Source organism: Bos taurus, chromosome 27 (genome assembly GCF_002263795.3).
Source record: "Bos taurus isolate L1 Dominette 01449 registration number 42190680 breed Hereford chromosome 27, ARS-UCD2.0, whole genome shotgun sequence".
In the NCBI taxonomy this organism is placed as follows: Eukaryota; Metazoa; Chordata; class Mammalia; order Artiodactyla; family Bovidae; genus Bos; species Bos taurus.
Window position 1 is genome coordinate 6956109 of NC_037354.1, and position 18952 is coordinate 6975060.

Here is an 18952-nt window from a genome sequence, read left to right on the forward strand (position 1 = left end):
TGTCCTGGGAACTCCATCTGAGCGGTTCTGCGGGGACCCAGAGCAGAGCAGGTGGGAGGAGCTGCCTCCAGGCCTGCAAGCCCAGCGCGGGATCCAGCTGCTGCAGCCGAGGGAGACGCGCGTCCACGTGACTCCCCGACAACTCAGGGCTTGTGGTGAAGGGTTATTTATTAGAATCTCTCCCTGGCCTTGGACGCCGCCCTTCACGTCGGTGTGTGCGGTTGTGCAATCCTTCAGCCCTATAAAGGCGGTGACCCTGCCGCCACTGGAGCCTCTGGAGCCTCTGGAGCCCGGCCTCCCCTGAGCCTCCCTCCCCGGGCCTCCGGCTGCCGGCCGCCACCATGAGGGTCTTCCACCTGCTGCTGCTGGCTCTTGGCTTGCTTCTCTCCCAGCTGGGCCCAGGTGAGCCGGGACCCTGCAGCGCCTGGGGCTGGAACTCGGGGACATGTCTGAGGTTGACCTTCTCTGCAACCCAACCCCAAGGCAGCAGGAAGGCCTCTCCGGGGCTAAGCTGCCTGTCGAGGGCAGAGGGCACGGGGTGGTCTGACAGCGGGGTCCAGGCCATCCTGAGTGCAAGGAGTGCACCTGCCTGCCTAGAGCCTCCCTGGGCTAGTTCTCCCAGGAGCCTGAGGGCAGCTGAGCGGCAGGAGGGCCCTCCTGTCTCTCTCTCATCTTTCCCTCAGGGCTCCCTTCCCTCTGCCCTTGGCGGGGATGTGAGGTACCAGGCAGCCCCCACACCCCAAGCCCTGTCTCTGTCTTGGGATTCCAGAAAGTATCCTCTGTGAAGGGGACCCCTACTCCATCTGCAAGATGCCCCCTTACCCCCGAGAGGCACAGCATCCCAGCCAGCCCAGAGGTGCACCTCATCTCTTGCCAGGGCCCAGGGTGGGCCCTCCCAGGTGTTCTCCTGCAAGCAGGTGCCACCTGCCCTGCCCACAAGACCAGTTCCACCGGAGTCTTTGACTTACCCGTGTGTAGACACTCAGGGATCCACCTTCCTTCAGAAATCCGCTCACATCCTCCAGGGTGGCCCATTCCCCAGTGCACCGCAGGGGAGCTCTGTGTCAGGCCAGGGGATGCCAGTTCCTTGGGGTCAAAGCAGCAATGCCCCTGGTGTAAGAGAAGGCGAGCCCCTGCCTGCCAGAAGAATCAAGAACACAGTTTATCCCATCCCTGCCACTCACTCCCAGGTCATCTCCAGCCAGTCACCTCTTCTGGCTGTTAGTTTTTTCGTTGGCAGAGTGAGTGGGCTGCGGCAGAGGGCTCTAAGAGCCTTAAGCTCTGGAATTCTCTGCAAGCCCTGCTGTGCTTTCCTCCAGGCCAGCACGTCGTTGTGCAGTTAGTTGGGCCTCATTTACTCCAGGGGTTCCTCAGGGCTCCCCTCGGACAGCTGGGTTCCAAAGTATTCCAATACAGAACTTTAATGTTTCTAGTCGGGACCCTTAAGAGAGGCAGAGAATCCATGCAGTGTCCTGCTGTTATCATACTCATCTCACAGCACGTGAGTTCATAAACAGCCATGCAAAGTCTCTTACTGCAGCTCAGTTTACATTGAAAATGTTTGAAAGCCACTATATTAACATGAAGAGTTGTTTTCAGCCTGTGACATCTAAGTAGGATTACAAGCATCTCATCCAAAGCCTCGAAAAAGGGTGTTCCCGGGGACATGCAGGAGGAACTGCGCTTACTAATCACTCCTTCCAGAAATGGCAGCTGATCTGATGGCGTGCCCAGCGTAAACTGGACTGGCTTAGATACTGCCCTTGGACGACAGGCAAGCCCTGTCTGCACAGAAGCAGCAGCAAAGAGGGCCTCAGGATGGGGACCTTCAGGACTGCTCGCCGAGCCCAACTCCTCTTCTAGAAGGGGCAGAGTGGGGTCCTCCCCACCTCTGGGCTGGAGCTAGGGGTCCTGAGCAGTGGGGTCCGTGCAGGTGGAGCACCCCCTCTGAGCCCTGAGATGCTCACACCAGGAAAAGGGCTGCAGGGAAGGGTAAGCTCGACACCACGTTTTCTGGGGGATGCAAAACTTCTGGAGGAGAGGAAGAGCCCAGGTGTTTTTTGCGTCAGAACACACTGTGGTCCCCAGCCTGTGTCCCAGGGTCGAGGTGCCCTGCACTCAGCTGGGGTGTTTCCCCTCCTTGTGGTTGCATGTTCGTTGCTGTGTGCTGGTTGTTGCAGCTGCTGCAGCCGCCCCTGCAATACCTGCCCTGCCAGCAGGCTGCCCCAATGCCAGAGGCCTGGGGCTAGTGCCGGGAGGGAGGCCACACTACTCAGCCACCCTGAACCCCTACACGGTCGGTTCACTCCTTTTCTGGAAGAGCCCTCAGACCAGGTGGTTTCACAGGTGGGGAATCAAGGCCTGCGAGGCCCCGGGGAACCAGCGCTTTATGGTCACTGCAGGAGATCCTAAGACTTGGTGTTCTTGGGCAGTTTTCATCCTGGTCAGAGAAAAAGGCCTGTGTTGCCCACTGTTAGCTTACACGGATGGTCTTTGTGTGAACATGGAGTAATGTCACAGTGGCAAGGCCACCCAGGTCCCTGCAGAAGCTGGACAGGAGCCCAGCAGAGGTGCTAAGAAAGGCTGAGGCTGTGTCCTCGTTGTTCAAGGAGTATCTGGCGAAGAGCTGCTGCAGGCAGGCATTGCCCCGGGATGAGGGGACGCATCAGGGAACAGCCCCGGAATCCATGGTCGCACATTTGAGAAGCAGAGCACAAGCAAACCGATTACAGAATTCCTTAGCTAATGACAGTGGTGCAGTGAAATGCTGTTAAGGGCACAGTGCTAGGGGAACACGTGACGATGAGAGCTGACGGGGCCTCAAGGAGCCAGGAAGGCTTTGTTGAGGATGCTGAAAAGTGAGGGAATGATGAAAGTCATTTTTGAGTTCATGGAATTTTCAAAATAATAATATTTCTTTTAACTCTCTCCCAATTAAAAGTCAAGATATGTCACAAAAAGAATCAGATTTTTATCTTCTTTCCTTAAAAAAGTTTTAAAATTTTATTTAACTTTTAATTTTATATTGGAGTATACTTGACGAAAAATGTGCTATATTCAAGTGTACAACAACATAATTCAGTTGTATGTATACATGTGTCTACTCTTTTTTCAAATCTTTTCCAGTTTAGGTTGTTACATAATATTGAGCAGAGTTCCCTGTGCTATTCAGTAGGTCCTTTTGGTTGCATTCTCAGTGGCTTCAGTCAAAGTCTGTCTCTGTGACGCCATGGAGTGTAGCTCGCCAGGCTCCTCTGTCCATGGGATTCTCCAGGCAAGAACACTAGAGTGGGTTGCCATGCCCTCCTCAGGAGATCTTCTTGACCCAGGGGTTGAACCCAAGTTTCCTGTGCCTCCTGTATTGCAGGCAGATCCTTTATGTGCTGAGCCACCAGGGAAGGCCTTTGGTTATCCACATCAAATATAGCACTGTGTACATGTTATCTTCTCCTAAAGACACAACAGATGTGGCAGATTCCTGCATGGCAGCAGTGAGCTGCAGCTCAAGAGTGGCTTTGCCTCCACACAGGATGCACTCCTCAGGACACCGCAGACCCCACCAGTCCCTACTGCCTCACCTCAGCCCATTTCACACAGCTGTGTTATTTGCGTGGCCGAGGTGGGAATCTGGATTTTCAGCCCCAACTTAATTAAACCAGTGAAAGTGAAACTGTTTGGAGTCATTTTTGGCCAGGGGTGTTTCTGAAGAGCTCTAGTACCAAAGTTCTTTATATCTCAGCCCAGAAAAGAATTCAATGAGAGGCAAAGTGATAGAAGTGATTTATTAGAATATGACATTTGTGAGGTTTAAAAGTGGGCAGACAATGGGGTGCTGCACCCCAAAAACTTACTGCCTTCATTTATAAGCAATGGAAAAGTGGGGAGGGGGAGAAGAACTTCTTTGACTTTCTTAGGTGGGCATCATGCTTCCAACATTGCTCCTCCTCCGGGTTGAGCAGGGGCGTTTTCTCCTCCCTTCCTGGTCAAGCTGGGTCCACAACTTAATTTTACTATGTGTGCAGAGACCATGTCTGGGGGTCATTGACTCACTGGGCAGACGTGGGTGTCATGCCGCCATTGTTTTACTGTTTTGAGGCATGCCTCATGCCTCTGCTGCATGGTTTTGTTGCTAAGCAAACGCTGAAGAATTGATGCTTTTGAACTGTGGTGTTGGAGAAGACTCTTGAGAGTCCCTTGGACTACAAGGAGATCCAACCTCCATTCTGAAGGAGATCAGCCCTGGAATGTCTTTGGAAGGAATGATGCTAAAGCTGAAACTCCAGTACTTTGGCCACCTCATTCGAAGAATTGACTCATTGGAAAAGACTCTGATGCTGCGAGGGATTGAGGGCAGGAGGAGAAGGGGGCGACAGAGGATGAAATGGCTGGATGGCATCACCAACTCGATGGATGTGAATCTGAGTGAACTCCAGGAGTTGGTGATGGACAGGGAGGCCTGGCATGCTGCAATTCATGGGGTCACAAAGAGTCAGACACGACTGAGCGACTGAACTGAACTGAACTGAAGCCTGCTTGGTTTTGTGGTTAAGCAAGCCTGCTCTCGAGTGATCATTAACTTACAGGGATCTCCAATATTTTTCTGCTTTCAATCCCCTAGTGGGATTAACTATTTCATCACCTATTTTGTCTCTTCATCTGCCTCTGTCAAAACGAGAGAGGGCAAGGACAAACCACATGGAAGGAGAGCTGGGATCAAAGACCAGGAGGTAGGCGAGCCGCTCAGTCGTGTCCGACTCTTTGTGACCCCATGGACTGTAGCCTGCCAGGCTCCTCCATCCATAGGATTTCCCAGGCAAGAATACTGGAGTATGGTGCCACTTCCTTCTCCAGGGGATCTTCCCCAACCCAGGGATTGAACCCTGGTCTCCTGCATTGCAGGCAGACTCTTTACCATCTGAGCAACCAGGGGATCCCTTTGAAAGCCCAGACATCCAGATAAATTAAAAAAAAACAAACAAACACAGAGCTCTCACTCTTACTCTAGTCTTCCCAGCTCTGCTATGGGGAGGAAGACTCATTACCCCCATTCTGTGGCTTAATAACTTGGCTAAAGTCACATGATTGGTAACAGACAGAGCAGTGACTCTGTCAAACCCAGGCCATCAGCTCCAACTCTGCAGGGCTGTCAAGGCACAAAGCATGCTGGGACCAGGGTGAGGGGTCAGGAGAGGAGCCAGGGATGTAGGGAAGCACAGGTCAATCAGGCCTGAGGCAGCAGGAGACCCCATCTGTGTTCAGGTGGGCCCCAGTGGCTTTCAAACCAGAGAGTCACAGAATCAAACATGGCTTCTTCTTCTTTGTAAGGATCTATTTCTTCATTTTGGCTGTGCTGGGTCTTCACTGATGTGAGGACCTTCTCTAGCTATGCAGCGGGGGCTGCTCTTTGTTGTGTGTACAGGCTTCTTGTTGTAGTGGCTTCTCTTGGGGATGAGCATGGGCTTTCCGGAACATGGGCTTCAGTAGTTGCGGATCCCACGCTGTAGAGCACAGGCTCAGTAGTGTGGCACGTGGGGCTCAGTTGCCCTGAGGCATGTGGGATCTTCCTGGACCGGGGACCAAACCCATGTCTCTTGCATTGCAAGGCAGATTCTTAACCACTGGACGGCCAGGGGTGCCCCAGACATGGCTCCTTTAAGTGATTGGTCTCCTGGGTGTGGAGGCTGGACAGAGGAGAGGCTCTGTAATCTGGAGTAGTTTTTTATATATTCTACATAGCAGCCCTGTCAGCTGTAAGCATGACAAATATCTTCCCTCACCTTGTGCCTTAGTTTTTCACTCTCTGAATTTTCCACATTATTTTAAGGTGGTTAAGTGTGTCATATTTTTTCCTTTAGCGTTAGTACTTTGATGCCTTAAGAAATCTTTTTCTAGCCCAAAGGCATGAAGAGTGTTCAGTGTTGTCTTCTGAGGGCTTATTGATTTTCCTTTTACATCTAGGTTTATAATCATCTGGCAGTGATTTTTAATGGGCACGTATAGTGTGACTAAGGGTAAAGGGTTTATTTTTTCCATATGAATATTTAATAGTTCCAGAACCAAGCATGGAGAAGACCATTTTCCTCCACTGTTATGCTGAGGCACTGTTGTTCAACTTTCAGTATCTGCATGGATCTCCTTGGTCATCTTCTGCTATTCTGTTTGTATATTCGTCTGCCCTGTTCCGTTGGTATGTTTGTATCCTCACCATCTGGTCTAATTACAGTGGCTCTATGCTGCTGCTGCTGCTGCTGCTAACTCACTTCAGTCGTGTCTGACTCTGTGTGACCCCATAGAACACAGCCCACCAGGCTCCCTCGTCCCTGGGATTCTCCAGGCAAGAATACTGGAGTGGGTTGCCATTTCCTCTCCAATGCATGAAAGTGAGTGAAGTCGCTTAATTGGGGGAAAATTAAAAGTTTAAAAATAATTAATCCTCCAATGCTTAAGCATAGTATTTCTACTTATTTAGGGCCTCTTTAAATTACAAAAAAAATACTATATTCTTTACAGATAGAGATATTGCACATTATTTTTTAGATTTGTAACCAGGCATGTTTTATGCTCTTCTATAAGGTGTTTTGATTTTTCTTTTTTTTTTCCTATTGATTGCAGAAGTAAAATTCTTTTTTTTTCTTTTTGTATATGATCTCATGGACAACAAATTTGTTAAGCTTTCCTTTTAATTCCTTTTAGACTGCCTACATATAATCATAATATCTGCAAATAGAGACAGTTTTTTTTCTGCTTTCCAACGCTTCTACCTTTTGTTTGTTTCTTTCTTATCTTATTCCCCTAACTAGTGCCTCAAGTACAATGTGGAATGATAATGACTAGCAGTTACACTCGTCTGATTGCCGTCTCATGGAATGTTTCAGTGCTTGACCTTTAAGTGTACAGTGTGCTGTAGGCTTCTGTAAGTACTCTTTATCAGGTTAAGGAAGTTTCCTCCAGTTCCTTATTTGGTAGGAGTTCTTTCTTTCTTTTTTTCAATCATGAATCAATGTTGAATTTTTTCCAATATTTTCCTGCATCTTTTAACATAATATAACCATTGACTGATTAGATAATGAGAACATTTAATCTCTATTCCTCTGTCAGTTAGTTAGGAAAAAGTGATGCATTTCTTGGAGAATTAAGTGCAGCCATAATGGGATGGACATGTACACACTGCTACATATAAAATGGTTTATATAAAATGGTATATATAAGTACTATACGTCCAACAAGGACGTATTGTATAGCACATGAAACTCTGCCCAATGTTACACGCCAGCCTGGATGGGAGGAGCATCTGGGGGAGAATGGATACATGTACATGTATGGGTGTGTTCCTTTGCTGTCCGCCTGAAATTATCACAACATTGTTAATCAGCTATACTCCAATATAAAATAAAAAGTGTAAATTTAAAAAAAGTAACCATAAAAGTGCTATTTCCCCACCAAAAGAAAGATGACCAGCCTCAGAATCTTGAAAATGATTGAGATCACATAATCTAGTCTCCTTAATTTTAAATTTGAGAACTGGGGTTCAGAATGTTTGAGTGCTTTGCTAAAAATCACACAGACTCATTCTAGAATAAGGAACGTAACCAAAGCACTCTGATGAGATATGTTGCTATTCCTTTTGGCCCTATAATGTACTGAATCTTCAAAGATAATGCCAAAAAATGAGGGCTCACTAAGGGTGGAGACACCATAACCCACCAGCATTGAGGGGGCTCTTCAGATGCCATGTTTCATGAGCAGCTCCACAGGTCATCTTGGTGTAAAGCTCTTGCAAGGGAAACCCCTGTGATGTGCTTTGCAAAGGGCTGTCTGTCCTACTTTCCCCTGAAATCCCTGTGGCCACAAGCCAGGAGTCTGACATGGTTGTTTTTCCCTTCTCTCAGGTGCCAGCCAGCTTACGGCTCTCGGCCAGTAGTCTGACAGCTACATATGTGCCAGGAAAGGGGGGACCTGCAACCTATCGCCCTGCCCCCTCTACAACAGGATCGAAGGCACCTGCTACAGGGGCAAAGCCAAGTGCTGCATCCGTTGACTCTGAGCTGGGAGCGATGGCAGAGGGCACTCAGGAGCCACGTGGAGTATTTGTAACCATTGTTTTAATAAAAGGATTTTGTGAGGCAGACATCCTTGAGACTAGAATGAGTCTTGTATCTCCTTTTGGAAGAGATTAAGAAAGTTTGAAGTTTGAAAGGGCAGACAGGCCAGGCTGCAAAGCCCACCGAGTATGGGACTGGGGGATGTTGATGAGGCCATGAGCCGTGCCACCTCCACTCTGCTTCATCACCAGATCTACAGGTGAGCAATGCAGGGGGTCCAGGTGAGACCGAGAGCACGTGATAAATGACAGAGCCTCAGGCCCCCCTCATTCATAGCAGAAGCTCATCCCAGACCCAGCGATCTCAGCAGCCTGTCCATCTGCTGAGCCCAGAACTGCTGCCCCTGCTCCTCCCTGGGCTGGGACAGTGGGCTGTGGGTTGGTTAACCTTAGCATTTGAGAACTTTCATTAGGACCATAAACCTATCCCGAGTAAGGAGGCCTAATAGCTGGTTCCTGGAGGACCATTTCTAACTCAGGCACCGTCACATGATCTACTTACACATCACTCACAGAAGCATTCTCCAGGACCACTGCCCCTGCCTTTTGTCATCTCTGCACCACGAGGCCTGTAGACACCCACTGCTGGGAGAAAGAGGGTTGCCTTCCCTTTACTCCAATAAATTTCTTACAACTCCTGATGATACACTCACTGTCCTCTCCTTCATCTGGCAAGAACAAGTCCACATTCCACTTTGATCAGTCACAAGCACACATAAAAATCAAGCAGTATAAAAATGTGGGGGAATTCCCTGGTGGTGCAGTGGTTAGGGGAGTGGGTAGTATCAACTAAGTCCTTGTGGTTTATGAGACAACAGATGGTGTTTAAAGTTGATAAGTGAAAATAAGAGGGGTAAGCATGTCATTCAGAGAAGGAGCAGAGGTGAATGTGAAAAACATTGAAAGGCAGTGGCTTCCTGTTAAGTACTGTTGAAGAATTTTGTTTTCACAAAATACATGTATATTTGTGTAAAATGTATGCAGAGTTTGCATGCAGAACATATATTTTGAAGATGCAAAACATGACTGTTGTCCAGTGGAAAAGCCAAAGTCATCTGAACACGCCATGACCAGTGCCCCTCCTCAGGCAGTATCTACGAGATTTGCATCTGAGTTGTTTCCTGCACTGACATTTTGCCGAAGAATGGCCTGTTCCTAGGAGGTACGAGCTGAAGCATTTAGGGCTGGCTGAAATGTCACAAAGCTGGCAACTTCCTCTGTAATTGCTCAAAGCAAATTAAATTTGCAAAGCGATTACAACTGGTGGATCCAGAGGGAGGATATACGGATACGCACTGTACTAATCTTGCCTGTGTGTCCATCTGAAGCTTCTCAAGATGAAAGTCAGGTTGGGGGGAGGATGAGAAACATCATCAGAACCAAGAGTTTTGACGTAAGAAAAGATTCATATAAAATTAAAAGGTTATATTAAAATCCTATAGCCTTAAATTTGAATTGGATGTATTAGTATAAAATCCGGACTTTTCCCCTCTTAACAAGTATATATCTCTCAGCCCCACCCCTACAAATGCAGAGACAGTGAAGTAGCAATGAGCACCCCTAGCACACAGGCCATGGGTCATTACCTTTCCCACTAGAAAGAACCAGGATGTCTTATAGAAGTGGCAGGTTCCAAGTATGGAGCATGAGATGGACAAGATGAGTCTGGTGTCTCATCATGCTAGATAGTAGAGAAGCTACAAAAGGCTGGTGAATGTCCAGAGAACACTGGCTCCAATCTGAGAGGGACTCCCTAGGTTAGGATGGAGCATTTTCCATCCTGGCAGAGAATTATGACTATAACTGATTAAATATATAATATATAAACACATTAAATACACAAAAATATAACAGTAAATTATATTTTAAACACCAAATATAGAAAAATCCACGAGGTTGTACTGATACTTAAAAAACAATACTATTTACACTTGGAGTTTGTTAAGGTGCCAACTTATCACTCTGGAAACCGGTATATAAGAGAAAAGATTAAGCATTTACTGTGCTCTTCTTGTAGAAACTGTATTTTAGGGTAAACAACCATTCAGTTCAGTTCAGTCACTCAGTCGTGTCTCTTTGTGACTCCATGAACCGCAGCATGCCAGACCTCCCTGTCCATCACCAACTCCCAGAGTTTACCCAAACTCATGTCCATTGAGTCGGTGATGCCATCCAACCATCTCATCCTCTGTCGTCCCCTTCTCCTCCTGCCCGCAATCTTTCCCAACATCAGGGTCTTTTCAAATGACTCAGCTCTTTGCATCAGGTGGCCAAAATACTGGAGCTTCAGCTTCAACATCAGTCCTTCCAATGAACACCCAGGACTGATTTCCCTTAGGATGGCCTGGTTGGATCTCCTTGCAATCCAAGTGACTCTCAAGAGTCTTCTCCAACACCACAGTTTTAAAGCATCAATTCTTCAGCACTCAGCTTTCTTTATAGTTCAACTCTCACATCCATACATCACCACTGGAAAAACCATAGCCTTGACTAGACGGACCTTTGTTGGCAAAGTAATGCCTCTGCTTTTTAATATGCTGTCTAGGTTGGTCATAACTTTCCTTCCAAGGAGTAAGTGTCTTTTAATTTCATGGCTGCAGTCAAAAAACAACCATTATATGAGTGAAATATTTATAGAAAATTCCAGCTAATAAATGAAGAATGGATAATAGAATTGGAAAATCACCATTTTCACCCTTGAATGAAATCATAGAACTAAAACAATGTCATTGGATGGCTTTAAAACATGCACTGGAAAGCCTGGCAGGGAATTTGATGATAGAAAATTAAGGCTGAGACCAACTCAACTCAATGATCAACCTTGTCCTCACTGTAAGCTTACAAGACTCTAAGTTCATGGACCTCCTACTGTGATTCAGAGAAGTGCACACCACCACCCAAGAAATATTCTGGCCAAAAGCATGTCCACTGAAAAAAAATGCACAACCTAAAAGTTGAGAATTATGTTTATTAGGCCAGTAGTTTTAGGGAGAGAGCCTCTCAGATAAAACTGTTGGAAAAGGAAATGGTGAACCCAGTATATATGCCAGGATATACAGGAATTTTTGCGATAACAACACGTAGTGAGAACAAAAGGTTACTGGTAATAAAAGAAAAACCGATATCTCCAGTTAAGGAATTTAGCACTTTTCTAGGTATGGGAAAATGCAAGAGTTTGGGCTCATTGAAATCATTCCTCGGCTCTCTGGGGCCAGGATCCTGTGTTTTCTCATCCTGAGTTTCCTCAAGCTGCACCATCAGGGGTGGCTGCAGTCTGATGGCTACTAGATAGTGGATATTTCTTGTTTCCTTCCTGAGTTTCCTCAGGGTTCACCAGCAGTTGAACCTGAAACTAATCAAGTTTCTACATCCAACAATTTACAGGAAATGCAAAAGTTAGAGTAACAAGTAAAACAAGTGCTCAAGGAAGCAATAAGTCAAAGTCAGAACATGAGATGCTGCACAGGAAAAACAAACTATTTTTTGTTTACAAAAACAATGGCCTGAGGAGAAAGGATTAGAGAGAAAAGAGGCAAAACAACCAATGGGTGGGCTTTGTTGGGATTCTGTAACAAAGAGACCAGTTACAAGAAAACATTTTTGAGAGGGCCAGATAAGCTTGAATATGGACTGGGTAATATCAGAGGCTTCTTATAGACTTGATTAAGGTACCAGCAATGTGGCAGTTATGTTGGAAGAGAAAGGGCCTCATCAGCTAAAGAAGCTCACTGAAGGGCTGAGCAGTGAAATGACAGGGTACCCTGGATTTGCTTCAAAACAGTCTAGCAAAAAGAAAAAGAAAGGGAAAATGCTCTGTGGTGACCTCAGTAGGAAGGAAATCCAGGAAAGAAGGGATACATGTATTCATGTAGCTGATTCACTTTGCTGTACAGTAGAGACTGCTGCTGCTGCTAAGTCGCTTCAGTCATGTCCGACTCTGTGCGACCCGAGACGGCAGCCCATCAGGCTCCACCGTCCCTGGGATTCCCCAGGCAAGAACACTGGAGTGGGTTGCCATTTCCTTCTCCAATGCATGAAAGTGAAAAGTGAAAGTTAAGTCGCTCAATCGTGTCCCACTCTTAGCGACCCCATGGACTGCAGCCTACCAGGCTCCTCCGCCCATGAGATTTTCCAGGCAAGAGTACTGGAGTGGGGTGCCATCGCCTTCTCCAACAGTGGAGACTAACACCTGGAAAATCCCATGGACCGAAGAGCCTGGTAGGCTGCAGTCTATGGGGTCGCTCAGAGTCAGACACGACTGAGCGACTTCACTTTCACTTTCATGCACTGGAGAAGGAAATGGCAACCCACTCCAGTGCTCTTGCCTGGAGAATCCCGGGGACGGGGGAGCCTGGTGGGCTGCCATCTCAGGGGTCGCACAGAGTGGGACACGACTGAAGCGACTTAGCAGCAGCAGCAGCAGAGACTAACACACGTTGTAAAGCCACTACAGTCCAATTAAAAAATAAATGAATACATAAATGAAAATTAAAGAGTAAACACTTCCCATTTCAGTCAAAAAAAAGAAAGAAAAAGAAGAGAGAGAGAAAGACATGACAAGTACAGAAGTGAAAAATTTGTAAAATGTTGAGAAATACCAAAGCTAGGAAATAGGAATATTGGGATTCCATATGTTTGTGTGTATTTGAAGCCCCTTCAGCCGCAGGGTCACCTCCGCCCCCCAGCCCTGTCCCTCAGGCGCCATCGCGTGAGGAAGACGCCCGGAGCCCCAGGCACCCCCAGGTCCGTCCGGGAGGGAGCAGATCCGAGCGCGCCCATCTCACAGGAGCGGAGCACAGGTCTGCTCGCGGAGCCTGCTCCCCAGAGCCAAGTCGTCCCTGTGGGTTTGGATGTGAGTCCTCTCCTGCTCTCTGCTCTTCCCAGTGAACAGCCAGGCTCCACTGCACCAAGAAAAGGACGTGGGGAGCTGAGGGCTGCCGGGAAGCCCGCAGTGTGTGGGCCCCGCGTCCGGGGCGTCTGCCCGACCCCGCGGCTCTGCGCGCACCCTGTCCGGTCCCCGCCGTGTACAGCGCCCGCCTCTCGCACTTTTCAAAAGAGGACCGCAGATCTCAAGTTCCGCCTGGCGCTCGCTCAGCCCTGTCAGTGAGCACCTGCGTCTCTCCGTTAACAGTCCGTTTGTCCAGGCTCTTTGCAGACTCGCGTTCAAGAGAAGTCAGGTCCCGCCTGACGCCCGGAACGTGGACCGCCCGGTCCCTTCTCCGGCGCCGCCTCGTGGCGCGCACGGCAGGGCGGGCTCCAGGGCCGCTGGCACCTTCTGGCGCAGGACCTTCTCAGTAGCTCAAAGCCAGCGCTCTGACTGTTCGAGTCTCCGTTTTCCAACTTGCCAAAACCTCTTGTTCAGGACCTCGAGGAAACGTATTTCAGACGACTGAGGGACTTGGATTCCCAGATGTCAGGTCTGAAGGCCACAGACTTGTCTGGACCGCGGTTCCGCCGTCAGGGAGGTCTCGCCGGGTCTGTTCCGCTCCAGCCTCCGGGGGTGTGGTCGTGGGCCGCGTTTTTGTTGAACAAGAGGAGATCCGAGCCTCCCTTCGTGGTGGCCCCGCAGGACAAGGGCTGAGTCCCCTGGAACAAGGGCTGAGGGCTGGGGCTGCTCCGGGCGGGACCGTCTGCCTCTCTGGACAGAGCTGCGTTCAGAGATTAGACAGAGCAGCAGAAATGCGGTATCCTGGTGGGAAGCCGCTCTCCCGCTGGCCCTTGGCAGCCCGTCACAGGGAGGAGTGAGATGCTGTAGGAGAAACAACAGGGCCTGAGGTTCGCAGCCTTAGGCAACTGGAGCCCACGATTTTCTTAGAGCTGCGTCCCAGCATTGATGTTGGCAAGAAGCTGAGTCCCGCCCCGGTTGGAGGTGACTCACTTTCCCTGGAGGAAACCTAGTGCCCCAAATATTCCTTCGCTCTGGGAAGAGCACAGACAGAGGCTCCTGTGACAGGTGACTAATACTTACTTTTATAAATTAAACTGCCAAATAAACTAGCTGAATAAACTATGTCCTGTCCTTTCCCCCTACCGGAACAAAGACACATCCACAGCAACCCGGATAGCCAGGTGGGACAGAGTCCTAGGACTCCTGAAAGTCCCTCTGGATAGGCCAGGACAGGAGTGCGGGTGTCTTGGCTGGCACCCCCTCCCTTTTGTCATACCCTCCAGACCACGCATCACCCCAAGGGTCTCCTACGCTCCTTCACGGAGACAGTGTGCTTTCTTCTTGGTGATCAGTAACTGTGGGGTCACCAGGACCCAGAGAATGATCGACAGGGAAAAAGGGACACGGGTTTGGCCAGAGAGGAGACCCCCTTCCCCCGCCCCCGCAAATACAGGCCCTGGGAAGGACCCCCCTTGCCTGCACAACTGAGACAGGCAAACTCAACTGAATCTAAAGGTTGAGTCCTGAAAGCTCCCTGGGTTGAGTGGTGGCCCAGAAAGTAGATTGCTGCTGCTGCTGCTGCTAAGTCGCTTCAGTCGTGTCTGACTCTGTTCGACCCCATAGACTGCAGCCTACCAGGCTCCCCCATCCCTGGGATTCTCCAGGCAAGAATACTGGAGTGGGTTGCCATTTCCTTCTCCAATGTATGAAAGTGGAAAGTGAAAGTGAAGTTGCTCAGTCGTGTCCAACTCTTAGCGACCCTATGGACTGCAGCCCACCAGGCTCCTCTGTCCATGGGATTTTCCAGGCAAGAGTACTGGAGTGGGGTGCCATTGCCTTCTCCGGAAAGTAGACTAAGTAACCCTAATCCAGCTGAGTGGAAACAGATTCCCATGAGAGATGTCTCAGCCCTGCTACTATTCAACAGAAAAATGTAAGTTCAGGGTGTATGCATATGTGTGTGTGCACATGTGTATATGTGTGAATGTGGGTATACAGGCACGGATATCTGTGTGCTCCAGGTGTGTGTGTGTGTGTGCGTGCACGCGCATGCATCTGTGCACAGGTATGTGTGTGAGTGTGGGTATACGTGCACAGATGTCTCTGTGTGCAGGGCTGTGTGTGTGTGAATATGTGTGTGTGTGTGTGCATGTGGGTGTACAGGCACGGATATCTGTGTGCTCCAGGTGTGTATGTGTGCCTGTGTGCGCATGCATGTGTGCACAGGTATGTGTGTGAGTGTGGGTATACATGCACAGATGTCTCTGTGTGCAGGGCTGTGTGCGTGTGAATATGTGTGTGTGTGTGTGTGTGTGTGTGTGTGATTTCCCCTCCCAATCCCAGGCTTCTTTCCCCATGCTGAGTGTGTGTCACTGGCTGTCTACACTGGCCCAGGGGACACTAGGCACTGACCTCTTCAGTCGGCCTGCAGGCTGGTTCTGTGTGAGGCCTGGATCACGGCCACCTGTAGACTCTTAAAACAAGAGGTTGACAGACATTTCTGTCCATTTTCTGGACCCTGCTGTCTGCAGTCTCTAGAGCGAGTTGAAAAACCTGTTAAACTGGATCTAGGGGCCTGCAGCAGCCTAGGTCTGTTATTTGAGTCTTTTTTTTTTTTATCCTATAGAAGGACTTTACAAAGGATTTTCACCCCTCACTTTTCCTGGTTTAATTTCCAAACCACACTGTGATATGAACCTAGTGTCCAGATGCTTTCACCTGACGTGGGAGGGGAGGCCTCAGAGCACAGAGATCCATGGCAGGCCCGGGGCCCAACCTAGCACACCCTCAGACATGCCCCACTGTGGTCCACACATCAGTTGACCAGAAACATGCTTTGCTGCTTAGAGGAAACTTATCTACAAATCTACATGCTCACTAAGAGACTTTCTAGCAGATTCCAGAAAGCCAGAGGCATGAACGCAGACATACCCAGACCTCTCCCTCCTGCACTGACCCTTCACCCTCACAGAGGTGAGCTGCTTTTCTCTGGACCCAGGGGCACCTGCTTCCTTGCACGTGGAGACACCTGACCCGAGCCGGGTGAGGCCCCACAGACCTGCCCAAAGGAAGTGTCTTGGGCTCTTTGCCTGATGCAGCAGTTTTGAGCTGCTCCTCTTAGTGGGGAAAAGTGGCCCCATTCTTGCTAGGGTGGAGACTTCAGGGCAGAAACCCCAGGTGTGAGGATGACTGTCATTCCATACAGCAAGCCTGTGACCTTATTATATGAAACGCGAAGTTGCAAAGAACGTAAGGATCGTGCCCTTGCCTTCGGTGACCTTGCTCTGCCCTTCACAGTACAATCCTCCTCTGTGAGCCTGGACTGAGATCACTTTTCACTTCACTTTAAAACTTGTGCTACCATAATTACCCACCCAGGAAACAGACCTTTCGTTTACACATGGTCAAAGGGGAAAAAAATACAGTTGCTGGTATTCCTGGAGGCTGTTTAATGATGAATGTAATACAGATCTCACCTTCCTCCAGCTCTTTGAAGCTAATAGGTCTGTTTGGCTACTTGACTGTGGGAAAACCAGACTGTCAGCTCGAAGACCATAAAAAACATGGGGCAGTCTCCTCTGTCCCTGTACCTGCACGTCCTTGGGACACGAGTTCTCCTGGGAAGGAGAAGCCAGTGAGAACCAGATCATTCTGGGTCAGAGAAATGGAAAATATATCCTGAGGGGTTTGATGTGAAACTGCACCTTCCCCCAGGCTGAATTTAGAGGTGCACATTCTAGTTTGATCCTTGGGTTCAGAAGATCCCCTGGAGAAGGTCACGGCAACCCACTCCAGTGTTCTTGCCTGGAGAATCCCCATGGACAGAGGAGCCTGGCAGGCTACAGTCCATGGGGTCCAAAAGAGTCGGACATGACTGAAGCGACTTAGCACGTAGCATGAAAAAGTTTCCAACTGCTACCAGAGGCTCGGTCCTGGAGGCAGGAAGTTTCTAGATGAAGAACAAACCTAGGTGGGTTTGTTTACTCCTGAGGCCGCCATCCTTAGAGTGTGGACACCACTCACCTACTGCATCCTTCTCAGCCTGCCCCTCCTTAGGCTCTGGGGTCTCCTGCTTTTCTTCTAAGGGCATCAGTCTGCTGGGATGAGGGACCCACCTTCAGGGGATGACTTTAACCTAATCAGTGTTTTATCTGCCCCTTCCCCATAGACAGCCCCATTCTGGTCTCTTCAATCTTTATTTATTTTTAATTTTTGGCCACACCCTGCAGCATGTGAGATCTCAGTTCCCTGACCAAGGATCAAACCTGCTGTCTCTGCATGGGAAAGTGAAGTCTTAACCACTAGATCCCCCATCAGGGATGTCGCATTCTGGTCTCTTCAATGTGAGGGACTCAACATATGAATTTGGGGGAGGGGACACAATCCAGTTTATAAAGTTCATTCATTTCTTGGGTTTTGTTTTTTTTCTTTTTGATTTGTTTTTAAACCTCTTATTTTTTATTGATTTTTTAAAAAGTAGAAATACAATTGACCTACAGGATATTACTTTCAGGTGTACAATTTAGTACTTTGACATTTGGATGATGATAATGGGTCATGTTGTTGTTTCAGTTGCCCAGTCATGTCCAACACTTTGTGACCCCATAGACTGCAGCACACCAGGCCTCTCTGTCCCTCACCATCTCCCCAAGTTGCTCAAGTTCAGGTCCGGTGCATTGGTGATGCCATCCATCCATTCCATCCTCTGACACCCTCTTTTTCTCCTGTCTTCAATCTTTCCCAGCATCAGGGACTTTTCCAGTGAGTCAGCTGTTCGAATATGGAGAAGGCAATGGCAACCCACTCTATCACAATTTGCCCTGCTTCATTCCATACTCCAAGGCCAAATTTGCCTGTTACTCCAGGTGTTTCTTGACTTCTGACTTCTGCCTTCCAGTCCCCTAATGAAAAGGACATGTTTTTTGGGTGTTGGTTCTAAAAGGTCTTGTAGGTCTTCATAGAACCGTTCAACTTCAGCTTCCTCAGGGTTACTGGTTGGGGCTTAGGCTTGGATTATTCTGATATTGAAAGGTTTGCCTTGGAAACAAACAGAGATCATTCTATGGTTTTTGAGATCGCATCCAAGTACTGCATTTCGGACTCTTTGGTTGACCATTATGGCTACTCCATTTCTTCTAAGGGATTCCTGCCCACAGGAGTAAATACAATGGTCATTTGAGTTAAATTCACCCATTCCAGTCCATTTTAGTTCACTGATTTCTAGAATGTCGACGTTCATTCCTGCCATCTCCTGTTTGACCACTTCCAATTTGCCTTGATTCATGGACCTGACGTTCCAGGTTCCTATGCAATATTGCTCTTTACAGCATCGGACCTTGCTTCTATCACCAGTCACATCCACAACTGGGTATTATTTTTGCTTTGGCTCCATCCTTTCATTCTTTCTGAAGTTATTTCTCCACGGATCTCCAGTAGCATATTGGGCATCTACCAGCCTGGGGAGTTCCCCTTTCAGTGTCCTATCATTTTGCCTTTTGTACTGTTCACTGGGTTCTCAAGGCAAGAATACTGAAGTGGTTTGCCATTCCTTTCTCTAGTGGACCACATTCTGTCAGACCTCTCTACCATGACCCTCCGGTCTTGGGTGGCCCTACAGGGCATGACTTATTTTCACCGAGTTAGACAAGTCTGTAGTCCATGTGATCAGATTGGCTAGTTTTCTGTGATTGTGGTTTCTGTGTGTCTGCCCTCTCATGACCTCTCGCAACACCTACTGTCTTCCTTGGGTCTCTCTTACCTTGAACGTGGGTTATGACTTCACAGCTTCTCCAGAAATTGCAGCTGCTGCTCCTTACCTTGGACGAGGGCTATCTCCTCAGAGCCACCCCCCTGACCTTGAAGGTGGAGTACCTCCTCTCGGCCCTCCTGCATCCGCGCAGCCAGCACTCCTTGGCTGTTGGGTAGCTCCTCTGGGCCACCGATGGTGTGATCACTCACCTAAA

At 48.7% G+C, this 18952-nt stretch overlaps 1 protein-coding gene and 1 long non-coding RNA gene across 2 annotated transcripts; one reads left to right on the forward strand and one right to left on the reverse strand.

Annotated features, from left to right (window-relative positions):
* Positions 1-272: 272 nt before the first annotated feature.
* On the forward strand, positions 273-8130 carry DEFB (defensin, beta). The gene is made up of 2 exons (NM_001078133.2): positions 273-402; positions 7890-8130. The coding sequence occupies exons 1-2, from the start codon at positions 342-344 to the stop codon at positions 7919-7921; spliced, it is 93 nt and encodes a 30-aa protein (NP_001071601.1). The 5' UTR covers positions 273-341; the 3' UTR covers positions 7922-8130.
* A 1817-nt stretch (positions 8131-9947) lies between these two features.
* LOC132344033 (uncharacterized) lies at positions 9948-14273 on the reverse strand. The gene is made up of 2 exons (XR_009493100.1): positions 13213-14273; positions 9948-13181 (listed from the first exon to the last, which is right to left on the reverse strand). It is a non-coding gene; the product is annotated as an uncharacterized lncRNA (long non-coding RNA).
* Between the last annotated feature and the right edge of the window lie 4679 nt (positions 14274-18952).

Bases quoted from the DNA above. Each gene is read 5' to 3' on its own strand.
- DEFB (NM_001078133.2), top strand. From the start codon at position 342: ATGAGGGTCTTCCACCTGCTGCTGCTGGCTCTTGGCTTGCTTCTCTCC. The intron at 403-7,889 runs GTGAGCCGGGAC...CCCTTCTCTCAG, and splicing joins TCTCTCCCAGCTGGGCCCAG to GTGCCAGCCAGCTTACGGCT.